A 22,249-nucleotide genomic window follows, 5' to 3' on the forward strand; every position below is an offset into this window, starting at 1 on the left:
CCCGGTGGCCTCAAGACCTCAAACCCTGGATCAGTGACGAATATATATATATATATATATATATATATATATATATATATATATATATATATATATATATGTATATGTATGTATGTATGTATGTATGTATGTATGTATGTGTATATATATATATATATATATATATATATATATATGTATATATATATATATATATATATATATATATATATATATATATGTATATATATATCCTGGTGTTGGCACAGTGGTTAGGGCAACGGCTTGGGATCCAAAAGGTCCTGAGTTCAAGCCCCGTTGAGCCAACTGAATTAATACACCAGGGGGTTGACTCAGCCTGTCATCCTTCCGAGGTCGGCGAAATGAGTATCAGTGTACTGTGCCGGTGTATACCCTGGTTAAAATAGGTGTACCATATCCCTGTGTCGTAAGAGGCGACCAGGGTTGCGTCAGGAAGGGCATCCGGCGTAAAACATGTGCCAAATCACTATGCGGATCATACGGATGATCCGATGTGGCGACCCCTAATGGGAGCAGCCGAAAGAAGAAGAAGATATATATATATATATATATATATATATATATATATATATATATATATATATACGTATATATATATATATATATATATATATATATATATATATATATATATATATATATATATATATATATATATATATATATATATATATATATATATATATATATATATATATATATATATATATATGTGGTGTGTGTGCGTGTGCATGTGCGTGTGTGTGTGTGTTTACCTTGGAACCCCAACATTCGCAAATTCGACATTCGTGGACCCACGTATTCACGGTCTATAAAATGAAACGCGGTTTTGTGTACATATATACGGATTGCTGTTGGTGGGGGCCTCGTCAAGGGGTGTTGTGTGGTTGATGTGTGTGTTTTTTAACCAAGTCCATGCCCCCTCCCCTGAGGAGGGGAAAAAAATACAAAAACTGCAAAAACGTAAAAATATAAATAAATAAATAAATAAATACAAAAACACTTACAAAAAAATAGTAATAAACATTTTGCCATGTCTTCTTTGGATATTGTGTTGATAAATGAGTGTGGTGTTTATGTTGCAGAAGGTTGATAGGCTGAATGGCCTCCACGTGTGTCTGATTTCCTTGTATTTCCTCGTAATATAATTTTCATTCGTAAGGGAGAGAAGGCAAGGAAAAACAGAAATCAGAGAAATAAGTGGAAAGGAATGAGTGGAGGAAGTACTTCTGGCAAATGCATATTGGACAGGGATTCTATTAATTCCGGAACACAATGGCCTTCCTTTTATCCAAAAGGCACCCATCCGATATTTAACATCCACCAGAGAATCTTGACAGATGGGACTCCCGGCTTTGGTTTTTTGTATTCATACAAAGTCGGAGCTCATGGAATAGTGGGTACATTGAACGGATCAGGACGCAACAGGACAACAACGGAATGCAAAACAGGTTGCAAAGGGAATAGTACAGATGCACATAACAGGAGCAGGAGAGAGGGGTAACAGAGAGGGGTGTTGGTGAAAATGTCCTGAACTTAGAGAAATATTTCATGAAAACGCAGTGTGTGCATTATTTGGTCAATTTACTATCATGATAGCGAGTCGGCAAAACGACAAGGCAATGGTGAACACAGTGTGGTCATTTCTTCACACCATATTCATGATAACAAAACACACCACGGATGTTTTCCCAAAACTTGGCAAACAAATAAAGATTCCATAAGAAAGAAAAGGCAAATTTGTATGAGTGCTCTGCAATTCACTTTCCACGAACAATGAAAATGCTACAAGAAATGGTACGACCGACTCGGCCTGGAAATTGAGTTCAATATTTAATGAAAAACATTGCTGTTGTGCAACTCTAAAGCAAGTGCATGTTTACAAAACTTAAGAGATGTCACATACCAAGAAGGTATGAACATGATAGAAAGTTTAAGTGTGCTAATTGTCAAGTGAGGCTGCATTCAGCATGCGAGAGTCGACTGGGCCCGTGGTCAGTGCCCAAAAATCAGCTTGGCCCACAATCGGTGTACAAAAATCAGTTGGGCCCATGGTCAGTGTCCAAAAATCAGCTTGGCCCACAATCGGTGTACAAAAATCAGTTGGGCCCGTGGTCAGTGTACAAAAATCAGCTTGGCCCACAATCGGTGTACAAAAATCAGTTGGGCCCATGGTCAGTGTCCAGAAATCAGCTGGGCCCACAATCGGTGTACAAAAATCAGTTGGGCCCATGGTCAGTGTACAAAAATCAGCTTGGCCCACAATCGGTGTACAAAAGTCAGTTAGGCACGTGGTCAGTGTACAAAAATCAGCTTGGCCCACAATCCATGAACAAAAGTCAGTTAAGCACGTGGTCAGTGTACAAAAATCAGCTTGGCCCACAATCGGTGTACAAAAGTCAGTTAAGCACGTGGTCAGTGTACAAAAATCAGCTTGGCCCACAATCGGTGTACAAAAGTCAGTTAAGCACGTGGTCAGTGTACAAAAATCAGCTTGGCCCACAATCGGTGTACAAAAGTCAGTTAAGCACGTGGACAGTGTACAAAAATCAGCTTGGCCCACAATCGGTGTACAAAAATCAACTTGGCCCGCAATCGATGTACAAAAGTCAGTTAAGCACGTGGTCAGTGTACAAAAATCAGCTTGGCCCACAATCGGTGTACAAAAATCAACTTGGCCCGCAATCGATGTACAAAAGTCAGTTGGGCACGTGGTCAGTGTACAAAAATCAGCTTGCCCCACAATCGGTGTACAAAAGTCAGTTAAGCACGTGGTCAGTGTACAAAAATCAACTTGGCCCGCAATCGATGTACAAAAGTCAGTTAAGCACGTGGTCAGTGTACAAAAATCAGCTTGGCCCACAATCGGTGTACAAAAATCAACTTGGCCCGCAATCGATGTACAAAAGTCAGTTGGGCACGTGGTCAGTGTACAAAAATCAGCTTGGCCCGCAATCGATGTACAAAACTCAGTTGGGCACGTGGTCAGTGTACAAAAATCAGCTTGCCCCACAATCGGTGTACAAAAGTCAGTTAAGCACGTGGTCAGTGTACAAAAATCAGCTTGGCCCACAATCGGTGTACAAAAATCAACTTGGCCCGCAATCGATGTACAAAAGTCAGTTAAGCACGTGGTCAGTGTACAAAAATCAGCTTGGCCCACAATCGGTGTACAAAAATCAACTTGGCCCGCAATCGATGTACAAAAGTCAGTTGGGCACGTGGTCAGTGTACAAAAATCAGCTTGCCCCACAATCGGTGTACAAAAGTCAGTTAAGCACGTGGTCAGTGTACAAAAATCAACTTGGCCCGCAATCGATGTACAAAAGTCAGTTAAGCACGTGGTCAGTGTACAAAAATCAGCTTGGCCCACAATCGGTGTACAAAAATCAACTTGGCCCGCAATCGATGTACAAAAGTCAGTTGGGCACGTGGTCAGTGTACAAAAATCAGCTTGGCCCGCAATCGATGTACAAAACTCAGTTGGGCACGTGGTCAGTGTACAAAAATCAGCTTGCCCCACAATCGATGTACAAAAGTCAGTTAGGCACGTGGTCAGTGTACAAAAATCAGCTTGGCCCACAATCCATGAACAAAAGTCAGTTGAGCACGTGGTCAGTGTACAAAAATCAGCTTGGCCCACAATCGATGAACAAAAGTCAGTTGGGCACGTGGTCAGTGTACAAAAATCAGCTAGGCCCACAATTGGTGAATAAAAGTCAGTAGGGCCCGTGCTCAGTGTACAAAAACCAACTTGGCCCACAATCGATGTACAAAAATCAACTTGGCCTGCAATCGATGTACAAAAGTCATTTGAGCCCATGGTCAATGTAGAAAAAATCAGCTGAGCCCGCAATCGGTGTACAAAAGTCAGTTGGGCCCATGGGCAGGGTTCAAAAATCAGCTCGGCCCACAATTGGTGAATAAAAGTCAGTAGGGCCCGTGCTCAGTGTACAAAAATCAGCTTGGTCTGCAATTGGTGTACAAAAGTCAGTAGGACCCGTGCTCAGTGTACAAAAATCAGCTTGGTCTGCAATCAGTGTACAAAAGTCAGTAGGACCCGTGCTAGTGTACAAAAATCAGCTTGGTCAGCAATCGGTGTACAAAAAATAAGATTGGCCTGCAATCGATGTACAAAAGTCATTTGGGCCCATGGTCGGTGTAGAAAAATCAGCTGAGCCCACAATCGGTGTACAAAAATCAACTTGGCCCGCAATCGGTGTACAAAAGTAATTTGGGCTGTGGTCGGTGAACAAAAGTCAGTTGAGCCCATAGCCAGTGTACAAAAATCAGCTTGGCCCACAATCCATGAACAAAAGTCAGTTGGGCACGTGGTCAGTGTATAAAAATCAGCTAGGCCCACAGTCGGTGTACAAAAGTCATTTGGGCTGTGGTCGGTGTACAAAAATCAACTTGGCCCGCAATCGGTGTACAAAATCAACTTGGCCTACAATCGATGTACAAAATCAACTTGGCCCGCAATCGATGCACAAAAGTCAGTTGAGCTCATGGCCAGTGTACAAAAATCATCTGGGCCCGCAGTCGGTGTACAAAAATCAGTTTGGTCTGCAATCCGTGTCCAAAAATCAGCTGGGCTGTGGCCATTGTACAAAAGTCAAGTGGGCCCTTGGTCAGTGCAACAGTCATCTGGACCTGCAGTTAGTGTACAAAAGTCAAGTGGAGAAGCAATCGGTGTAAGAAAATCAGTGGGGCCCGTGGTCAGTGTGCAACACCCAGGTGTCGGCGCACAGTCGGTGTGCAAGAGTGCGTGATGAGCACGACTGCAAAGTCATGGTTCGAATGGAGGAATAACTACCTTCCTTGAACCACAGCAGCACAGCGGGTATCATCACAAACTGCTTTAAGTCACAATTAATAACCCTGCAGTTGACAACACTTGGCCTTACAGAGAAGTTATGTATGTTTGTGTTGATTTACCCCGGATGTAAAATGGACATAATATTTCACCATATATGCTTTACTGCACACAACTTCCCCTCATGGATCCAGTTATTTGTGGACTACATTATTAGAACAAAAGGCTTTAGCACGTCGGAACGCGGCTCTGTTGAAGGCCGATATCTACCGTGATCACTCACAATCCACGACCACGCGAACGTACGTATGCAGACTGCACCAAAATCCATTAGTTCGGTGTAATTATTATTCTGCTAAATGAAAGCTTGTGAATCAAATTCCTTTTTGTGGGCATTCTATTATTTGCTTGTTTTACACTCCATTATGTTTTGCTTATGAGCAATTTCCAGTGTTTATTTGAGGTTGGCATTGGGTGTTGGCAAAATGCACTGCTGGACCCTCACTTGCTTTCAAAAACCAAACAACAAATAGTGCTTATCTTCTTCTTGCAACGACGAGAACAGCTCTTAAGCTTCTTTGCCCTTTTGTTTTGTAAAAAAAAAATTACATTTTTAATTGCTTTTACCTTTCTCTGAGGTACAGGGGTTTGCACGGAACCCATAAAAGTGATATGGAGAAATGTAATTCAATTTTTTATGTTTGTTTTTTTATTACAAGTGGTTTGTGGTCTTTCTGTCTTGTACCGCCTCCTTTCTGGTCTTGCAATCTCCACCCTTTCCAGACTGTGTCCCCCCCAAACCCCGGTTTCTGCATGCAGTCTTACAGTATCCCTGTTCTGCTGAAACTCCCAAAATCCAGACTCACTGCTCAACTCCACTCATTCGTTCCTCTTGTCTCTCACCTGTGTAACCAACTTCCTCACGCAGTCTCTTCAATCTCATTCTTCCCTCCTGAGCTTCAAAACAGCTGTTCACCATCATCTCAGATCGTCCCCATCCACAAAATGACAATCCCCCCCAAGCCAAACTCCTTCCAACGTTTCCAATTTTCCTTTAATTAAACGTGATTGAGAGTTTGCAGCTGTAACGATGTTGTTCACTCCCTCTGTCCTCCCCAAGCCATCATTCTTCCCCACATCCTTTATTTCTCCAAGTCATCCTCCATCTTATCGCTCAACCCTGCTGTTGGTGCCCTACTCACCCCAACCCCCCAGCTCTCTTCTTTTCTGTTCTTTTCATCCTGTTACGTCCTAATCTGTTCTGTGTTCTCGCTCCTCCACGAGCCTCGACACTGTATACAGAAAACTGCCCCCCATGCATGTACACACACCAAAACCAATCAAGAGTTACTCTCATTATACAGAGTGAAGAAATAAAAGAATACAAGGGGTCTATACTTAGACTCATCCTTGTGTTCAACTCCTTTGTAATCATGTTACTCGTCATTATTCCTCCCTCGTCTTACTTTTAACATAAGGAGCCTTCAATTGAAAACGAAACAATGAATCATTGAATGAATAAACTAATAATTAGGCTTTGTATTATTATTCTCATCATCACTGCTACTCTTCTCAGATAATTGCATAATTTCAACAAGCGTGCCCTGTGACCTTGTTATAATTATATGACCTAGAATAGAGATTACATGTATTTAATTTGCACAGCTTGTGACAAGAGAGTGACGTCACAATAATTTAGGTGACCACCTCCACCTTTGGTTACAGCTTACAAGAATCTGTCTATTTGGAAAAAAAAGGGAATTTCAAATTTTTGCAACATGGACACAAATATTTCATTGAAGTTTGAATTGTTTTACAGACAAGCGTTGCATTCGCGGACACACTGAAGCGTCAATTGCACATTAGGGTTCTTTTCCACTGGTTACTCCTCCTTTAGCACAAGTCATCATGAAAAATGGCCACAGGGATAAAAAGATGGCAAACTCAGCATAGGACGTCTGGGCCTCTCTGTGTGCAGGTAAGTTACTGCAAACACCAAGGCTAAAGTAATTAGCAATACAACTGGGAGACCTTGCCGTGTAAACATCTCAAAGAGCTTGCGGCCCAATTTTTCTAGGTAATGGGCTTTGTGAAACACCTTAAGCAGGTCTGAAATTTAATCGCACTAATTAACGGGGAAATCAACTGCAAAGGGACTGAATCAGCCACCCAAGGACCATGAAAAATGGATGTGTTACATAATAAAGCCCAACTTGTGCATTGAAGGTTCTTTATGAAATCTACTAGGTAAGTGTGAACACTGTTGATGAAATACATCCAGTGCTGTTGTACAAAGTGAAAAGGTTTACCACGTGGAAGTCAGCAGGCTGGTATGAAGTCAGCTGGTATGATGGAGGCTGGTACAGTGGTGGCTGGAATTTGGTAAACTTGCTCTCAATCTCAATCCATCGTTTCTCGAGTCGTAGCAACTCCGGCTCGAGCATGGGTCCGGCACCTTCCTTCTTCAGCTCCTGTGCTTGCTTGCGAAGCGTCCGGTAACCTTCGCGCCGTATACTCAGCTCCTTATCCAATGCCTGCAATGTATGCAATGACAACGTGTATTCGTCCACCTGTTATCACAAGGCAAAACTTAGAGCGTACAATCAATTATGCAGTGACAAAATAGCTTGGATAGATTATGTTTGCTTTCAAGACGTTCAATCAAAGTTGCATCCGGTGACAAGAGTTTCTGCATATCGCCCGACAGTGCTGCAGAAATCCTTTTCAGAGATATTGTTCGGGTATAAAATATCTCCTGGTATCTGTATGTGCCCATTAACCAAACAAATCTACTTAATCCAGCTAAGTAATTCGCCATGCTTCAAAATCACTCCACCACGTTATTGGAATAAGGGCTTCACGTCACCATTCTTCAAGAAACCTTCAAAGATTGCATCATTTCTCTCAAGCGACCGCACAGGGGGCACCGATGCGGAATTACGATGCCCACTCGTAGCCCAGACTTTAAGAAGCACGTGATAATTTTCTACTGGTGCGTTTGAGAGGACACGGACCCTCTTGCAACCGAGGGCAAAAGTAGTCAATGTATGAATCAATCGACGAGGACTTGCGTCACACACAGTCATAGAGAAGTAAATAATTATGTCAGTTTAAGGAAGTGGTCAAAATGGTAGTGGTGTTGAACACCAAGATTATTCTAGGCAGTTGAGGAACCTATTGTTTCTCCATTCGTACACTCCAATGACTCCATACATCCATACACATTTCGACCTTTCAATCGCAATTGTAAATGTGTAATTTCCTGGGACACCCTGGAAAAGGGATTAATGCAGAGGAAATTACTACTTCAGAATATCTACTATATCTTCTTCTCGTACTATAATGGTCAGTAGTAAATTCATCCACGACACATTACCTGGATTTCAGATCAAAAATTATGCTTTCTAGTTCCGACAAAACAATTTGTAGTTATTACGTACCGGTTACATTGCAAGTTCTTCTTAATAACAACAGAACTTCCAATAGATTGCGGCGAAACGCACTGCACGTTCGCCCACGTACAAAGTGAAAACGAAATTAATGAAATATTTCAAAGCGTCGTGTCATAAGGTCCTGCGAACGCGAGACAAGACAACCATCATACCGACGTTGAAATCCCTCGGCTTCTGGTGGAAAAGTATGGTATTATATAAAAAACCAAGACAAATAAAGAAAATGATATGTGAACCAAAGTCAACGAGAACAGCACTCGGTAAAGCACCTGCCTCTGCCAAGCTTAACAGTCTACATTGCGTATCCCACTGAAGACAAATCCTGATGTGGATCCGTACCTGAACCAAAATCGAATCGGCTTGTTCTAGTCAACGACTGTAAGCTTGGTGTTGGCTTAGCGGCGACGGTGGCTGGCTTGGGACCTCAGAATCCTGAATTTGAGCCCGACTGGCTGCTGAATCAACACCAGGTGGGGTTGACTCAGCCTGTCATCCTTCTGAAGTTGGTGAAATGAGTACCAGTGTACTGGTAGATAGGCACAGCATCAGTGGCACATCTGCACTTCGAAGAAATGATAGCCACTTGGTAGCCAAGCTGCCATATGAAAGAACAGAATGGTCAACTACACAACTCATCCACAAAGTTTTGACATAATCCATCCACAACTTTTTGAGATATTGTGCTGTATTATCGGTTTCGCCCTATCTCTCAATGGTGAAGAATCACTTTAAAAATTCTCAGATCTGGATCCGGATCCGGATCTTCACCGAAATTGAATCAATTCGTCCTCGTCACACACCCAATCGGTCCACCAAGTTTCGTCTGAATCCTTCCAAAAACTTTTTGAGATAAGCTGGGCATGGACAGACAGACAGACAGACAGACAGACAGACAGACAGGAGTGAAAACCTTCGGTGGCGGAGGTAATAAACACCGTTAATGGATTGTGATCCATCTCAGGAGCATCCGGTTCGAGTTCAGCAAGTCAATGATGCAAAATTATGATTTCAAGCAGACTCAGTTATTTGTGCTGAAGCAAATGGTAAAGGTTTTGCATGAAGTCAGACGGCTCTGTTGATGACTGTCACTGAATATTTATCAGCAAATGCCAACATTCGCAACTTGATGGAGTATTGCTCTCACCTTTGGGCTGGTGCCCCTGCCTCACACCTTGCCATTGTTCATGCTGTGAAAAGCAAGGCCTGCAAAATCATTTGGATCTCCCATGACAAAGCTGAATGTCTTGTCCTACTGCTCTCACATTGCAGACATGTCGGTGGCCTGTCTGTATTCTCCACTCTCCTTTTTGGTCTTCCACACTCTACCCGCTCTTGGCTCTGTCCTTCCTAGGTTTATGCAGAGTACACATCGTCTGGCAGTCTTCTTCGTTGGTATGCAGCACAACGCTCCAGGGTAGCATCTTTGGCTGAGGGCTCAACTGTGTGGTTGATGCAGTGCCCTCTGCTGGTTAGGGCAGGAATTTGTACTTTGGCCATGGTGCCAGCAATAGCTTGCCTACTCTTCACGAAGAACACAATGGGATCGTTAACGTCCACAACGAATGTCAACAGACAGGACACCCTTTTGAGATCCATCTGAGAGACAGCACACACTTTGATGAATCACCCTGCTCTGAAACACCGGAATGACAGTTTATAGCTGGGTCAGGATTTGAACATAGACTAGACAGCTTTGAGGCAAAGGTGTGTGCCTTTAGGCCATTTTGACCATTGTCTACCAGTAACCATCTTCTTCTTCAACTCCCAAAATCCAGGCTCACTCACTGCTCACCTCCACTCATTTGTTCCTCTTTTCTCTTGCCTGTGCTGGAGCCAACTTCCCAAGACTGTTCAGTCTTTTTCTTCTCTCCAGGCTTGAAGACATCTGTTAGCTTCAACTCCCCCATCCATACCCATGATCTCTTCTACCCCAGATGACCCCAGATTCCCAAGCACTCCCTTTTTTGAGATTATTGTCCCACGGTGTCCTTCATGAAAAGACGGGCGAGCTGTCGCCAGCACCCTCAACTAATTACAAATTCCAGCTCTAACCTGCAGGGGGTACTGCGTCAGTGGCATAGTTGAGCCCCTAGCAAATTATGCTACCTGCAAGGATGTGCTGTATACATAAGAATAAGAAGAAACAGAAGAGTAATAATAGTTATAATAAAATGTAGAATCTTTTGATCTCACGAAACAACAGTGTTTGCCAGAATCCTTGTTCATTCGAAACAATGTATTTTGCTTGAGGTTTTAATGCAGAGTGTTTGGTGGATTGTTTTTTGGTTTTTTTTTTTTAGCAAGAAAACAAAATTATTCCCAAAAAGGATCGTCTTGACATTCCCCGCAGCGTCTGTGCTCCATAACAACAATGACCACGTCAGTGTTTAGCCTACATTGGCATTATTACTGCTTCGACTTGATCTCGATGTGCAAAACGCCGCTCAAATGCAACGTACAAAACAAATAATGGTTTGGCACAAGTGCAGCAAGTATTTTTCCTTGCAATTAAAGCAAATTAATGCGGTGACAAAACATAGGCTCAAAGGCCTTCCTGCATAAATGGGGAACATTTTTCGCCTCTGCTGCCCGTTTAAAGGATGTTGATCATTATGGCAACAGCATCAAACTCATGGTCGTGACGCGGGGGATACACGCGGAGAAGATTCATGAATCCGGAGGATGTCGGTGAACTGATGTAGTCAATGTTATTTGTAATGGTCATAAAATCCAGGCAACTTTGCGCTTCAAAATGATCAAAACATCTATTTTACTGTGCACCTACATATTCGTAATTATACATAACCATCATTTCCATTTTTTTTTTTTTGGGGGGGGGGGGGTTCTTGAAAGGAAAACACATTTCCTTACACGGTGCAGGTTCTCAATCTTACTTAATAGGTCAGAAAAAAAAAAACACAAAGACACCCTGATGCGTATCCATCCTTCTGCGCACACTTTCAAACACAGACAAACGAGGGGTGCAGAAAGGTGTGGCATCATGCTGACGGGTTTTAATCTAGCACTGCTACGGTCGCATGACCATTAGAAAAATGAGCACCCTTCCACGCCTGCCGTGCGCACACAGCATGCAACAACCTGCCTATTTCGGCATCGTAATCCGCTCCGGGTTTTGATCGCCGGTCCTACGTAGGTGTCAGGCGGGGTTAATTACATGCTCCGTCTTCGTGCCGCCGCTGAAGACATTTAACTGCGCCTTTCACGCCTGCTGTGGGAACTGCCTTAAAGCCGCTCGCCGAGTGCTTTGTGGCAACAGAGTGCGTCTCGTGTTCGCCTCTGCCCACCTGTCAACGACATAACACGTGTAACAAGGACACGACAGTAGCCGCTGTGTCTGGCACCTGACCAAACGAGCATCTGCGTTTCTCCCGTAAAGTTTCCCAAAAAGGGACTGACAGATGAACTTGTTGATACATTATGGACGTGGATTTAGCATGACGTCATCATGTTGTGACAATTTCATGACACCATGATAAAATCGAGGTCCATAATGCTTGCATCTTGGAAGTGCAATAAAGAGAAAAATAGAAATGGGTGATGTAAAATCATTATATAAATGGGCAACAACATAATACACAAAAGTAAGAAAGAAAAGTAGGAAGGAAAGTATGAAAGAAAAAAAAGGGAGGAAAGAATGTGGGAAAGAGAAAGGAAAGGGAAAATTTAAAGAAAGAAAAAAGAAGGAAAGAGAAACTATTTTGGATTTTGTGAAGACGAAATTATTGTGAGTGCACGTTGTCCAAATCTAGTTTGTCTTGGCAGGAAAAACAACAAATCTTAACCCTTTGAACCCGAGCGGCCATTTCACCAGCCACTATTGAAACCTCCAAATACCTGAGCGGCTGGTTTACCGGCCACAATTCAAAACTCCACATACCTGAGTGGCTGGTTTACCGGCCACTATTCAAACCTCCATATACCTGAGTGGCTGGTTTACCGGCCACTATTCAAACCTCCATATACCAGAGTGGCTGGTTTACCGGCCACTATTCAAACCTCCACATACCCGAGCGGCCATTTCACCAGCCATTATTAAAACCTCCACATACCTGAGCGGCTGGTTTACCGGCCACAATTCAAAACTCCACATAACTGAGTGGCTGGTTTACCGGCCACTATTCAAACCTCCATATACCTGAGTGGCTGGTTTACCGGCCACTATTCAAACCTCCATATACCTGAGTGGCTGGTTTACCGGCCACTATTCAAACCTCCATATACCAGAGTGGCTGGTTTACCGGCCACTATTCAAACCTCCATATACCTGAGTGGCTGGTTTACCGGCCACTATTCAAACCTCCACATACCCGAGCGGCCATTTCACCAGCCATTATTAAAACCTCCACATACCTGAGCGGCTGGTTTACCGGCCACAATTCAAAACTCCACATAACTGAGTGGCTGGTTTACCGGCCACTATTCAAACCTCCATATACCTGAGTGGCTGGTTTACCGGCCACTATTCAAACCTCCACATACCAGAGTGGCTGGTTTACCGGCCACTATTCAAACCTCCATATACCTGAGTGGCTGGTTTACCGGCCACTATTCAAACCTCCACATACCAGAGTGGCTGGTTTACCAGCCACTATTCAAACTTCCATATGCCAGAGTGGCTGGTTTACCGGCCACTATTCAAACCTCCACATACCCGAGCGGCCATTTCACCAGCCACTATTAAAACCTCCACATACCTGAGTGGCTGGTTTACCGGCCACTATTCAAAACTCCACATACCTGAGTGGCTGGTTTACCAGCGACTATTCAAACCTCCATATACCAGAGTGGCTGGTTTATCGGCCACGATTCAAACCTCCATATACCAGAGTGGCTGGTTTACCAGACACTATTCAAAACTACACATACCTGAGTGGCTGGTTTACCGGCCACTATTCAAAACTCCACATACCTGAGTGGCTGGTTTACCAGCGACTATTCAAACCGCCATATACCAGAGTGGCTGGTTTACCAGCCACTATTCAAACCTCCATATACCAGAGTGGCTGGTTTACCGGCCACTATTCAAACCTCCATATACCAGAGTGGCTGGTTTACTAGACACTATTCAAACCTCCATATACCAGAGTGGCTGGTTTACCAGACACGATTCAAACCTCCATATACCTGAGTGGCTGGTTTACCAGACACTATTCAAACCTCCACATACCAGAGTGGCTGGTTTACCGGCCACTATTCAAACCTCCACATACCAGAGTGGCTGGTTTACCGGCCACTATTCAAACCTCCTCATACCAGAGTGGCTGGTTTACCGGCCACTATTCAAACCACCACATACCAGAGTGGCTGGTTTTCCGGTCACTTCAAACCTCCACATACAAGAGTGGCTGGTTTACCGGCCACTATTCAAACCTCCACATACCAGAGTGGCTGGTTTACCAGCCACTATTCAAACCTCCACATACCTGAGCGGCTGGTTTACCGGCCACTATTCAAACCTCCACATACCTGAGCGGCTGGTTTACCGGCCACTATTCAAACCTCAACATACCCGAGCGGCCATTTCACCAGCCACTATTCAAACTTCCACATACCTGAGCGGCTGGTTTACCGGCCACTATTCAAACCTCCACATACCTGAGCGGCTGGTTTACCAGCCACTATTCAAACTTCCATATGCCATAGTGGCTGGTTTACCGGCCACTATTCAAACCACCATATCCCAGAATGGCTGGATTACCAGCCACTATTCAAACCTCCATATACCAGAGTGGCTGGTTTACCAGCCACTATTCAAACTTCCATATTCCAGAGTGGCTGGTTTACCGGCCACTATTCAAACCTCCATATACCTGAACGGCTGGTTTACCAGCCACTATTCAAACTTCCATATGCCAGAGTGGCTGGATTACCAGCCACAATTCAAACCTCCATATACCAGAGTGGCTGGTTTACCGGCCACTATTCAAACCTCCATATACCTGAACGGCTGGTTTACCGGCCACTATTCAAACCTCCTCATACCCGAACGGCTGGTTTACTGGCTACTATTAAACTCTACATACCCGAGCAGCTGGTTTACCGGCTTCTATTCAAACCTCTACATACCTGAGCAGCTGGTTTACCGGCCACTATTCAAACCTCCACATTCCTGAGTGGCTGGTTCACTAGCCACTATTCAAACCTCCTCATACCTGAACGGCTGGTTTACTGGCTACTATTCAAACCTCTACATACCCGAGCAGCTGGTTTACCGGCTTCTTTTCAAACCTCTACATACCTGAGCATCTGGTTTACCAGCCACTATTCAAACCTCTACATACCTGAGCATCTGGTTTACCAGCCACTATTCAAACCTCCACATACCTGAGCAGCCAGATCTTTCTCCAGGGTGGGGGAGCCGAAATTCCAAGGGGCTCAGGGTTCAAAGGGTTAAGACATTAATCAACCCTTTCAAAAGTTCATAGAAAACCTTACCCCCATGCAATCTTCAGAAAAAGGACATGATAAGGGTCTTTTAAACTCTTGCTTTGCATTTCCCAAAACAGTCTATATTTCCTATGAGCCGCCATTTTGTCTGAATCTCGACATTCCTCAAGACTGAGAGGTGAGTGGAAAATTTGATTGGGTGAGATGTTGTAAAATGGTCTAATATTTTGTCCGAGTCGTGCTAACTGAAGGTTTTTGGAAGTGCCAAGAAGGCATTTTGTGTTCTGCAGTGTTCAAATATATAATTTAATTGAAATAATATAAAGAAACAAAAAACTTTCTTCGGAGTTTATCGCCAATTGGTGGTGCACCGTATTTTATATATTACTAAAACCCTCATCTTGTATATATGTATGTATGTATGTATGTATGTATGTATGTATGTATGTATGTATGTATGTTCCCGAAATACAGACAAAACGGTACTCGATAGCGCAAAAAAATTCGGCCCATCTTACTCACCATTCTCCTGCGGTGTGCAGTATCAAGTTTCGTTAAAATCGGGCAACGAAAAAATTATTAAAAAATCAATTCCCGATTCAGTCAAGTACTCTTCGGGAGAATTTGATCAATGCAAACAACCTCAGCGGTATAGTTCGCTGGAGCTATCTTCTATTTTTCTTGAAATGATTTATTTAAAAATCTCAAACATTTAGTATAGACAAAGAATGATTTATTTTTAAGTGTGAAATAAACATTGCCATTTTGATCTAATACTTCCGTGTTTATTAATAAATAAAATTGTGTTTGGAAGATTACGCACAATAATTTCTTCGACTTTGTTTTCTCCGTTTTTTTCACATTGACGCGCAATATCAACGTTCAAATCGGGCAACGAAAAAAAATTATTAAAAAATCAATTCCAGATTCAGTGAAGTACTCTTCGGGATTATTTGATCAAGGAAAACAAGCTCAGTGGTATAGTTCGCTGGAGCTATCTTTTTTTTATTTTTATTTTTGAAATGATTCCTTTATCAACCAACCGCTGTCACAACGGAACCCAAAGGGTTCACGGGTCGTCTAGTATTAGTTATTTGTGCCTGTTGTTTGTGTCCTTTATGACATTGCGAAAACGAGTAAATTTCCTGTTTGGAATGATTTTCAATTTTGTTTGACTGCCAGACAACAAGACAGACTAAAGCTTACTCCTCTGTATGCATGCATGCTCAGGACGAGATTCTGCACAATTTGCCAAATTAAGAGCCAAAGTACTGCTAAGCTGCAGGTTCATGTTAGGATTCATGTTCTAAAGTATTCAAAATATGTAATTCAACTCAAATGAAATAGTTCCTCGATCATAGACTGACATCTGTCGACAGACAGACAGACAGACAGACAGACAGACAGACAGACAGACAGACAGACAGAGTGAACCAATTGCTAACCCTGCTTTGAGCTTCACATGTGGGCGAATAAAAGGATTTACTAAATCAGGATAGGCTCATGAGAACAGCAGCCATCCCAGCCATCAGAAGAAATCCCATTCTTCCTGATAATCCAGTGAGGCCGAAATACATTAACACAGAAAGAGCCTTTAATGAGAAGGCAGACTCGACTCGCCGAGGCAAAAGGGAACATAAATGAGGCATCGCCAGGAACAAGTCAGCTTTCACCCGATGGATAAAGAAAGGAAATGTCGGAAAGCCTTCTAGGGTCATGACGGAGAGCATCTCAAATGTGAAGGGAACATGTCCAAGTGAAGACAGCTCTCGTTGTCATTTAAAGTGAAAAGGCTGGGACACCTACAGACTCTGCCAACACGTGGGATATTGCAGGAGCGCTCGGCAGCACGGGAGGTTTCTTCTGCCATTTTCATCACCCACCTGTTCACGTCAAAACGATGAAATCGGGGATTGTTTGGCACAGCCCTGACACGGAGGCTTTACATCCTTAATCCAAATGCTTTATTGTTCCCGTTATTTATTCTGCTTTTGTTTCCCTTTTTATTGGTTTGGGCCTCTGTTTGCATATGCAAAGGCAACTGGGGGTCATTGAAAAACAGCTGCTGAAGCTGATCTTTGCTGCAGTACGAGTGTCAGGCGGCCTGTGGGAGATAATATTACAATATCTTGAAATACGGAGTGCGACGCATACGCCCCCCAGAGGCACATCAAACTTCCGATTCAAACCTTCAATCTGCCATGGGAATAATACTGACACGTGTGAGAGAGTGGGAGGGAGTAGAAGCGGTGGAGACAAATCGTTGCTGCTTCCGTGGTTGAAAAACTCAATTTTTAATTTTATATTGTTATGTAGCTCAGCTACTTGGAGGCTATCATGTACAGTTTCCAGGCACAGTCGGTATCTTGAGGAATGGAGATCCTTCTCAGAACACAGGTGATGGTTCCTTCCTTTTTCTCAATCAACCAGACTTGGTGGTGCAATGGTAAGAGTGTCCACTCCGAATCTGGGATGTCGGTGGTTCCAACACCAGCCAAGTCATACCAAAGACTCTAATGCTTCTTTACTTGATGGTCAGCATTCAAAAAGGACATAACATGGACAAACAACCATAAGTTTGGAAGAGTCTTGCAGGCTTTGACGGGCCGAATGGCTTCCTCTTGTGTCAAAATTCCTTGGAAGGGAACACATATCATTATTATTATTATTATTATTATTATTATTATTATTATTATATTATGAGAACTCATGTAGTTCATAAGGTGACACACTATCGAGTGAAGGAAATTATGGGCCATGAACAGACTGTATGAAAAAATAGACTACTTGCAAACCATAATATTGAGCATAAAAATTGTTAACCCAAACATCCCAATGCCTCCCCTTTCCACCAAAACGTTTTATCCTTTTACTCCCCCAACTTCCTTACCATGCCCTCTTTAATTGTCGTAGTTTCAAAATATTGTCCCACCCACTCGACCCAAGTTTCCACTACATGTAGTTGGCACTTCAAAGGTTATCTTATTTGTTCGACCTGTGCAACGCACATAGTTTTGTAAATAAGTCGGACAAAGAAAATGAATAATTATACAAACCTTGCCGTATTCGTTCTTTTTTTGATTGCCGGTGATGATATTACCCCACAAAGTTAACTGCAGAGTTTAATTTATTTCTCACCGACATAACCTGTCTCACGCTCTTACTTTTTCCAGACGAGTCCTCATTGCCATAGAGAACGCCGTTCCACTGATGGACAAACAGCAGCTGCGTCACTCTCTGCTGATCTGGAATTGATTAGATGTTCCTTTGATAAATTAACATGCTGAACAAAGCTTTCAAAAATGACAAATCTCATAGTTTAATCTTGTCGCTCTGGAAGGATCGTCAAACGAACACACTTATCTATTTCCATGGTCAGCCACTGGAAGAGGTTCAGGCTCTTGAACTTCAAGGCCTCACCATCAAACAAGACCTCTCCTGGGTCGACCACATTGCAAAGCTGGCCTCCAAAGCCCGGCGCAGTCTGGACATCCTCTGTCATTCGAAGCCTTTCCTTGAAAAAAAAAAAAAATCGGAGCTACTCGGTCTACAAAAGGCCTTTATCCGCAGCTCAATAGAATGCTGCTCTACCATGTACAGGCTGGCACCCCAGCGTCACATCTGTATCTCCTGAATTCTGTGCAATCTAAAGCTCAAAAACGATAAGCCTCTCCCTCCATGAGGCTCAAACAGACGGTCTTTTTGCTTTCAAATCTCAATTAGGTCAGTGGCCTCTTTTTTTTTTCTTCTTCTTTTTTTTAGACTACTTCTCCTCTGGTCTTGCTCCCTCTGCTCTCTCAGCCCTCTGATCCCACCCCCACCCCTCCCAGAAACTTCAGGATGCACACGTTCTTCCATTAACTCCCTCCTGGTTAAACCTTCTGAATCCATTCTGACTACAAACCTCAATGGTTTTGTCCTTTGCTTCCCCCATCAATTGGAGCCACCTTACTAAAGCTGTTCTATCCCACTTTTACCTGCAGGGCTTCAAAAGCAAATTGCTCATAACAATCTCACATCATCCCACATCACTACCTTCAATTCTTTTCTACCCCAGTTGACCTTACATATCCTAAAGGAATGCTCATACTTGCAGGTTACTGTATTTCCTCCATTCCTCTCTCTCCTCTTCTCTGCATTCATTCCCTGGGATATAGTGTCCAATTATTGCCCTGCTACGCACTACCAATTAATCTCCCATTTATCCCCATCACCTCCCATGAGCCTTGATCTCTTGAAGAAAAATAATATGGAAAACTAGAAGGGCACTCGGGTAGAGGCAATACCTCTGCCATGTAATGCCTGATCCATGAGAACATATCTGGCCATATACATTTTTCAGATATTGTGCTACATATCGTTTGAAGCCCGATCTCTCAATGGTGAAGAATCACTTAAAAAAATTATAGTAGTCGGATCCAAATTCGGATCTTCAGCAAAATCGAATCAATTCGTCGTGGTCACACACCCAACCTGCCCACCAAGTTTCATCCGAATTCGTCCATAACTTTTTGAGATATCGTGCCATATATCAGGTTAGCTATATCTCTCAATGGTGAAAAATCACTTAAAAAATTATCACATCCGGATCCGGATGCGGATCTTCACTAAAATTGTAACATTTCTTGCTTGTCAAACACTGAACGCATCCACCAAGATTCATCCAAATTCGTCCACAACTTTTTGAGATATCGCGTACACAGACAAACAGACAGAAAGGGTTGAAAACATAACCTCCTTCACCTTCAGTAGCAGAGGTAATAAATATTTCATTAATGCTTCAGTCACATTTGGCTCGGCGGCCGTAGGGTCTAAAAAATCTACGGCCACTAGCAATTATCGGGCGGCCGCAGTATTTCCACGGTCACACAATGTAGCAGTCACATGTTTTTATTTTTGGGGTAGCCGCACGGGGTATTTAGAAATTGTGGACACCGAAAACGTGGGGGTGCTGTACGGTCTTTGATTTGATGTCGCACGGTGACCTTAGGGCGTCCCTGCCTGAAAAAGGGCGTCCCTGAAAAAATAGAATTTTCAAGGCAGACGCAAGGTAGCCTCAAGGTGCCCGCAAGGCGACCGCAGGGGGGGCCTAAGGCGAACGTAATTTTTTTTTTTTTTGTAATTTTTTGGGGGGTTGGCAAAATTCTTTTTTTTTTCATTGATAAGAACCAACGGCAGCCGCATGAATAACGCAAGCCCACCGTACGCCCTACGTACGGTCGACGTGGAACATCTACGTCATGGCTACGGCTTGTCGAATTGCTACGGCCAACCTAGAATTGAAAAAAGTTACAACTCCGAGCTTTAATTCCACAGAGACCCCAACGGCCTGTAAAAGATAGGCATACGGCGTAGGGCCACCCTGAGGCCACCTCAGAAACTCTGCGGCCGCCGCACGTTTCTGTCAATTCGGGGGGGGGGGAGGGGTATGACCGCCGTATCCTCGCCGTAGAGCAAATGTGACTCATTCTTAAACACTTTCTTTTTCTGCAATATTTTGCTTCTAATAATTGCATATTAAAAATCAGTTGAAGTCAAATGTAACTTCCTGCGTCAATGAAGACACTGTCAGGGTGAAAATGTGATACAGGGTGAAGAGTAAAGTACAATATGAATTTCCATTTTAAAACTAAGATGTGAACAACCATTTCTCTCTTTCTGGAGGGAGCAAAGAACAAGCTGTGCCAAATAAATACGTAATATGCTGTAGAAGAAAGAATTGGAGGAGAAACATGAGGACAAAGAATTGACAAAATGCCAGATGAAGAGGAAAGTTAAAGTTATGAACAAAGCCAACAACTCCAGCTTTAGTCATTCCGCATAACATGATAATAACTTCTCCAGAGAGAGCTGCTTGGTATGATCAAAATAATATAGCCTTTAGAATCTTCCTATCACCTGCAGGCCACAGCCCCTGACCTGAAATGCTGCAGGATCTGTGGAGTACTCCAGAGCTGCAAGCTTGGCGTTGGCTTCCTTGAGCCACTGCAGGAGGTCATCCTTCCCTCGGCGAAATTGGTACCACGTGGGTGCAATCTCAACAACACGTTGCCGGCGAATCAATTTAATGTCCTGAGTCGAACAAATGGGAGGTGAACGTGAACATTTAATGCTTTTTTTTTGTGTGTGCAGAAATCTATGCTCATCGAGGAGCGAAATGACAGAGGGAAGGTTTACAGATTGTGCGAGGTTTAAAGGAGAACAGGGAGACAATGATGTGACACATGAGTGGATGAGTGGCGGAAAAGAAAGGAATGGGAGGGTGAGGGAGCCAGAGGGGGTCAGCAAGAGTAGAAGGCGTAGAAGGTGGGCGTGGGTGAAAGGAATAGTTGACGACGGGCAATTCTCCTAAAAGACCGGAGGGAGGGGCATGAGACAACGGCCTACAGGAAGTCAGGACGACTTATTAAAACTAATTTAGTTGTACATTTTTTACAAAAAATGGCAAAATTGTTTCCAGAGTACAGTTATATTTAAGCAGCAGGGAAGTCAGAGAGGGAGATAATGTATTCCTTGGAAAACTGCATCACAAGAAGATGTTACATGAAGACTTTTGTGGAGTGCGAAATCTCTGCACATGATGTTTTTTTTGGGGGGGGGAGGGGGGGTGTAAACACTCATAAAAGTACAGTTGCAATACAAGAGTTTCCTGAAATAGATGGACAAAAGGCAACGGTATTCCCAAGTAGTATTTGTACCTTGATGGTAGCATACTTGTTCTTCAGGTCCGTTAACTTGCTTTCCAACTTTTCTCGTTTCTTTTCATCAGGTGTTCGCTCCAGAAGGGTTTCCCCACTTTTCAGAGTTTCAACCACCACACCATCCTCCAGTGTTCCCTGCAACAATAACAAAACATGTTAATATCTCTGTGTCTCTGTCTCCTCTCTGTCTCCTCTCTGTCTCCTCTCTATCTCCTCTCTCTTTCTCCTCTCTCTCTCCTCTCTCTCTCCTCTCTCTTTCTCTCTCTTTCTTTCTCTCCTCTCTTTCTCTCCTCTCCCTCTTTCTCGCTCTCTCTCGCTCTCTCCCCTCACCCTATCTCCCCTCTTCCTCTCTCTCTCCCTTCTCACCTGTGCTTCATCTTCTATCACACAATTCTTTGTCGTATCCTCCTTCCACACTACACTCTCCCTATGCCCAGATGAAGACCAGACCCATGTCACACCTCTTGAAACACTGATACACTCCTTGCCAACTCCACACACTCAACCAATCATCGCTCGCACACAAAGCAGATTTCTAGATGTCCAACTCTGAACCACTGTTCTGGGTTTAAAGTAATGTGACCAGACCATTGCTGAAGGGCAAATCACATCCAAAAAGCACACTGTCCCTGCTCACCTGGTCCCTGATCCCCTCCGCTAATGTTCTCCAGTGTGTGCTTCCCTGTCAGTGATCAATCTTCACAGACCAGTCCATCCAGGATGCTGCAACTAATTCCCAGATAATGCACATCTTACGAAAACTTTTCTTTCACAGAATGTCCCAGAATCTTTTGTGCGTCTTTCTGGTTAATATCCCCTCGAGTCTGACAGGCCTAATTCCCACGCAGGTG

The 22,249-nt window shown here is 43.4% G+C and overlaps 1 protein-coding gene across 6 annotated transcripts in view; it reads right to left on the reverse strand.

Moving 5' to 3' along the window:
* LOC147010706 (dystrophin-like) overlaps positions 1 to 22,249 on the reverse strand; it is a 1,018,488-nt gene that overhangs the window by 485,340 nt on the left and 510,899 nt on the right. For all 6 annotated transcript variants that reach the window (XM_085859617.1, XM_085859614.1, XM_085859615.1 and 3 more), the window contains 3 exons: positions 21,396 to 21,533; positions 20,617 to 20,769; positions 7,147 to 7,371 (listed from right to left, as the gene is read on the reverse strand). In XM_085859617.1, coding sequence (XP_085715743.1) covers positions 7,147 to 7,371; positions 20,617 to 20,769; positions 21,396 to 21,533 — 516 coding nt within the window. The remainder of the gene's footprint in view (positions 1 to 7,146; positions 7,372 to 20,616; positions 20,770 to 21,395; positions 21,534 to 22,249) is intronic.

This window comes from Eptatretus burgeri, chromosome 16 (genome assembly GCF_056783735.1).
Source record: "Eptatretus burgeri isolate ZD-2024b chromosome 16, Ebu_testis_v1, whole genome shotgun sequence".
In the NCBI taxonomy this organism is placed as follows: domain Eukaryota; kingdom Metazoa; phylum Chordata; class Myxini; order Myxiniformes; family Myxinidae; genus Eptatretus; species Eptatretus burgeri.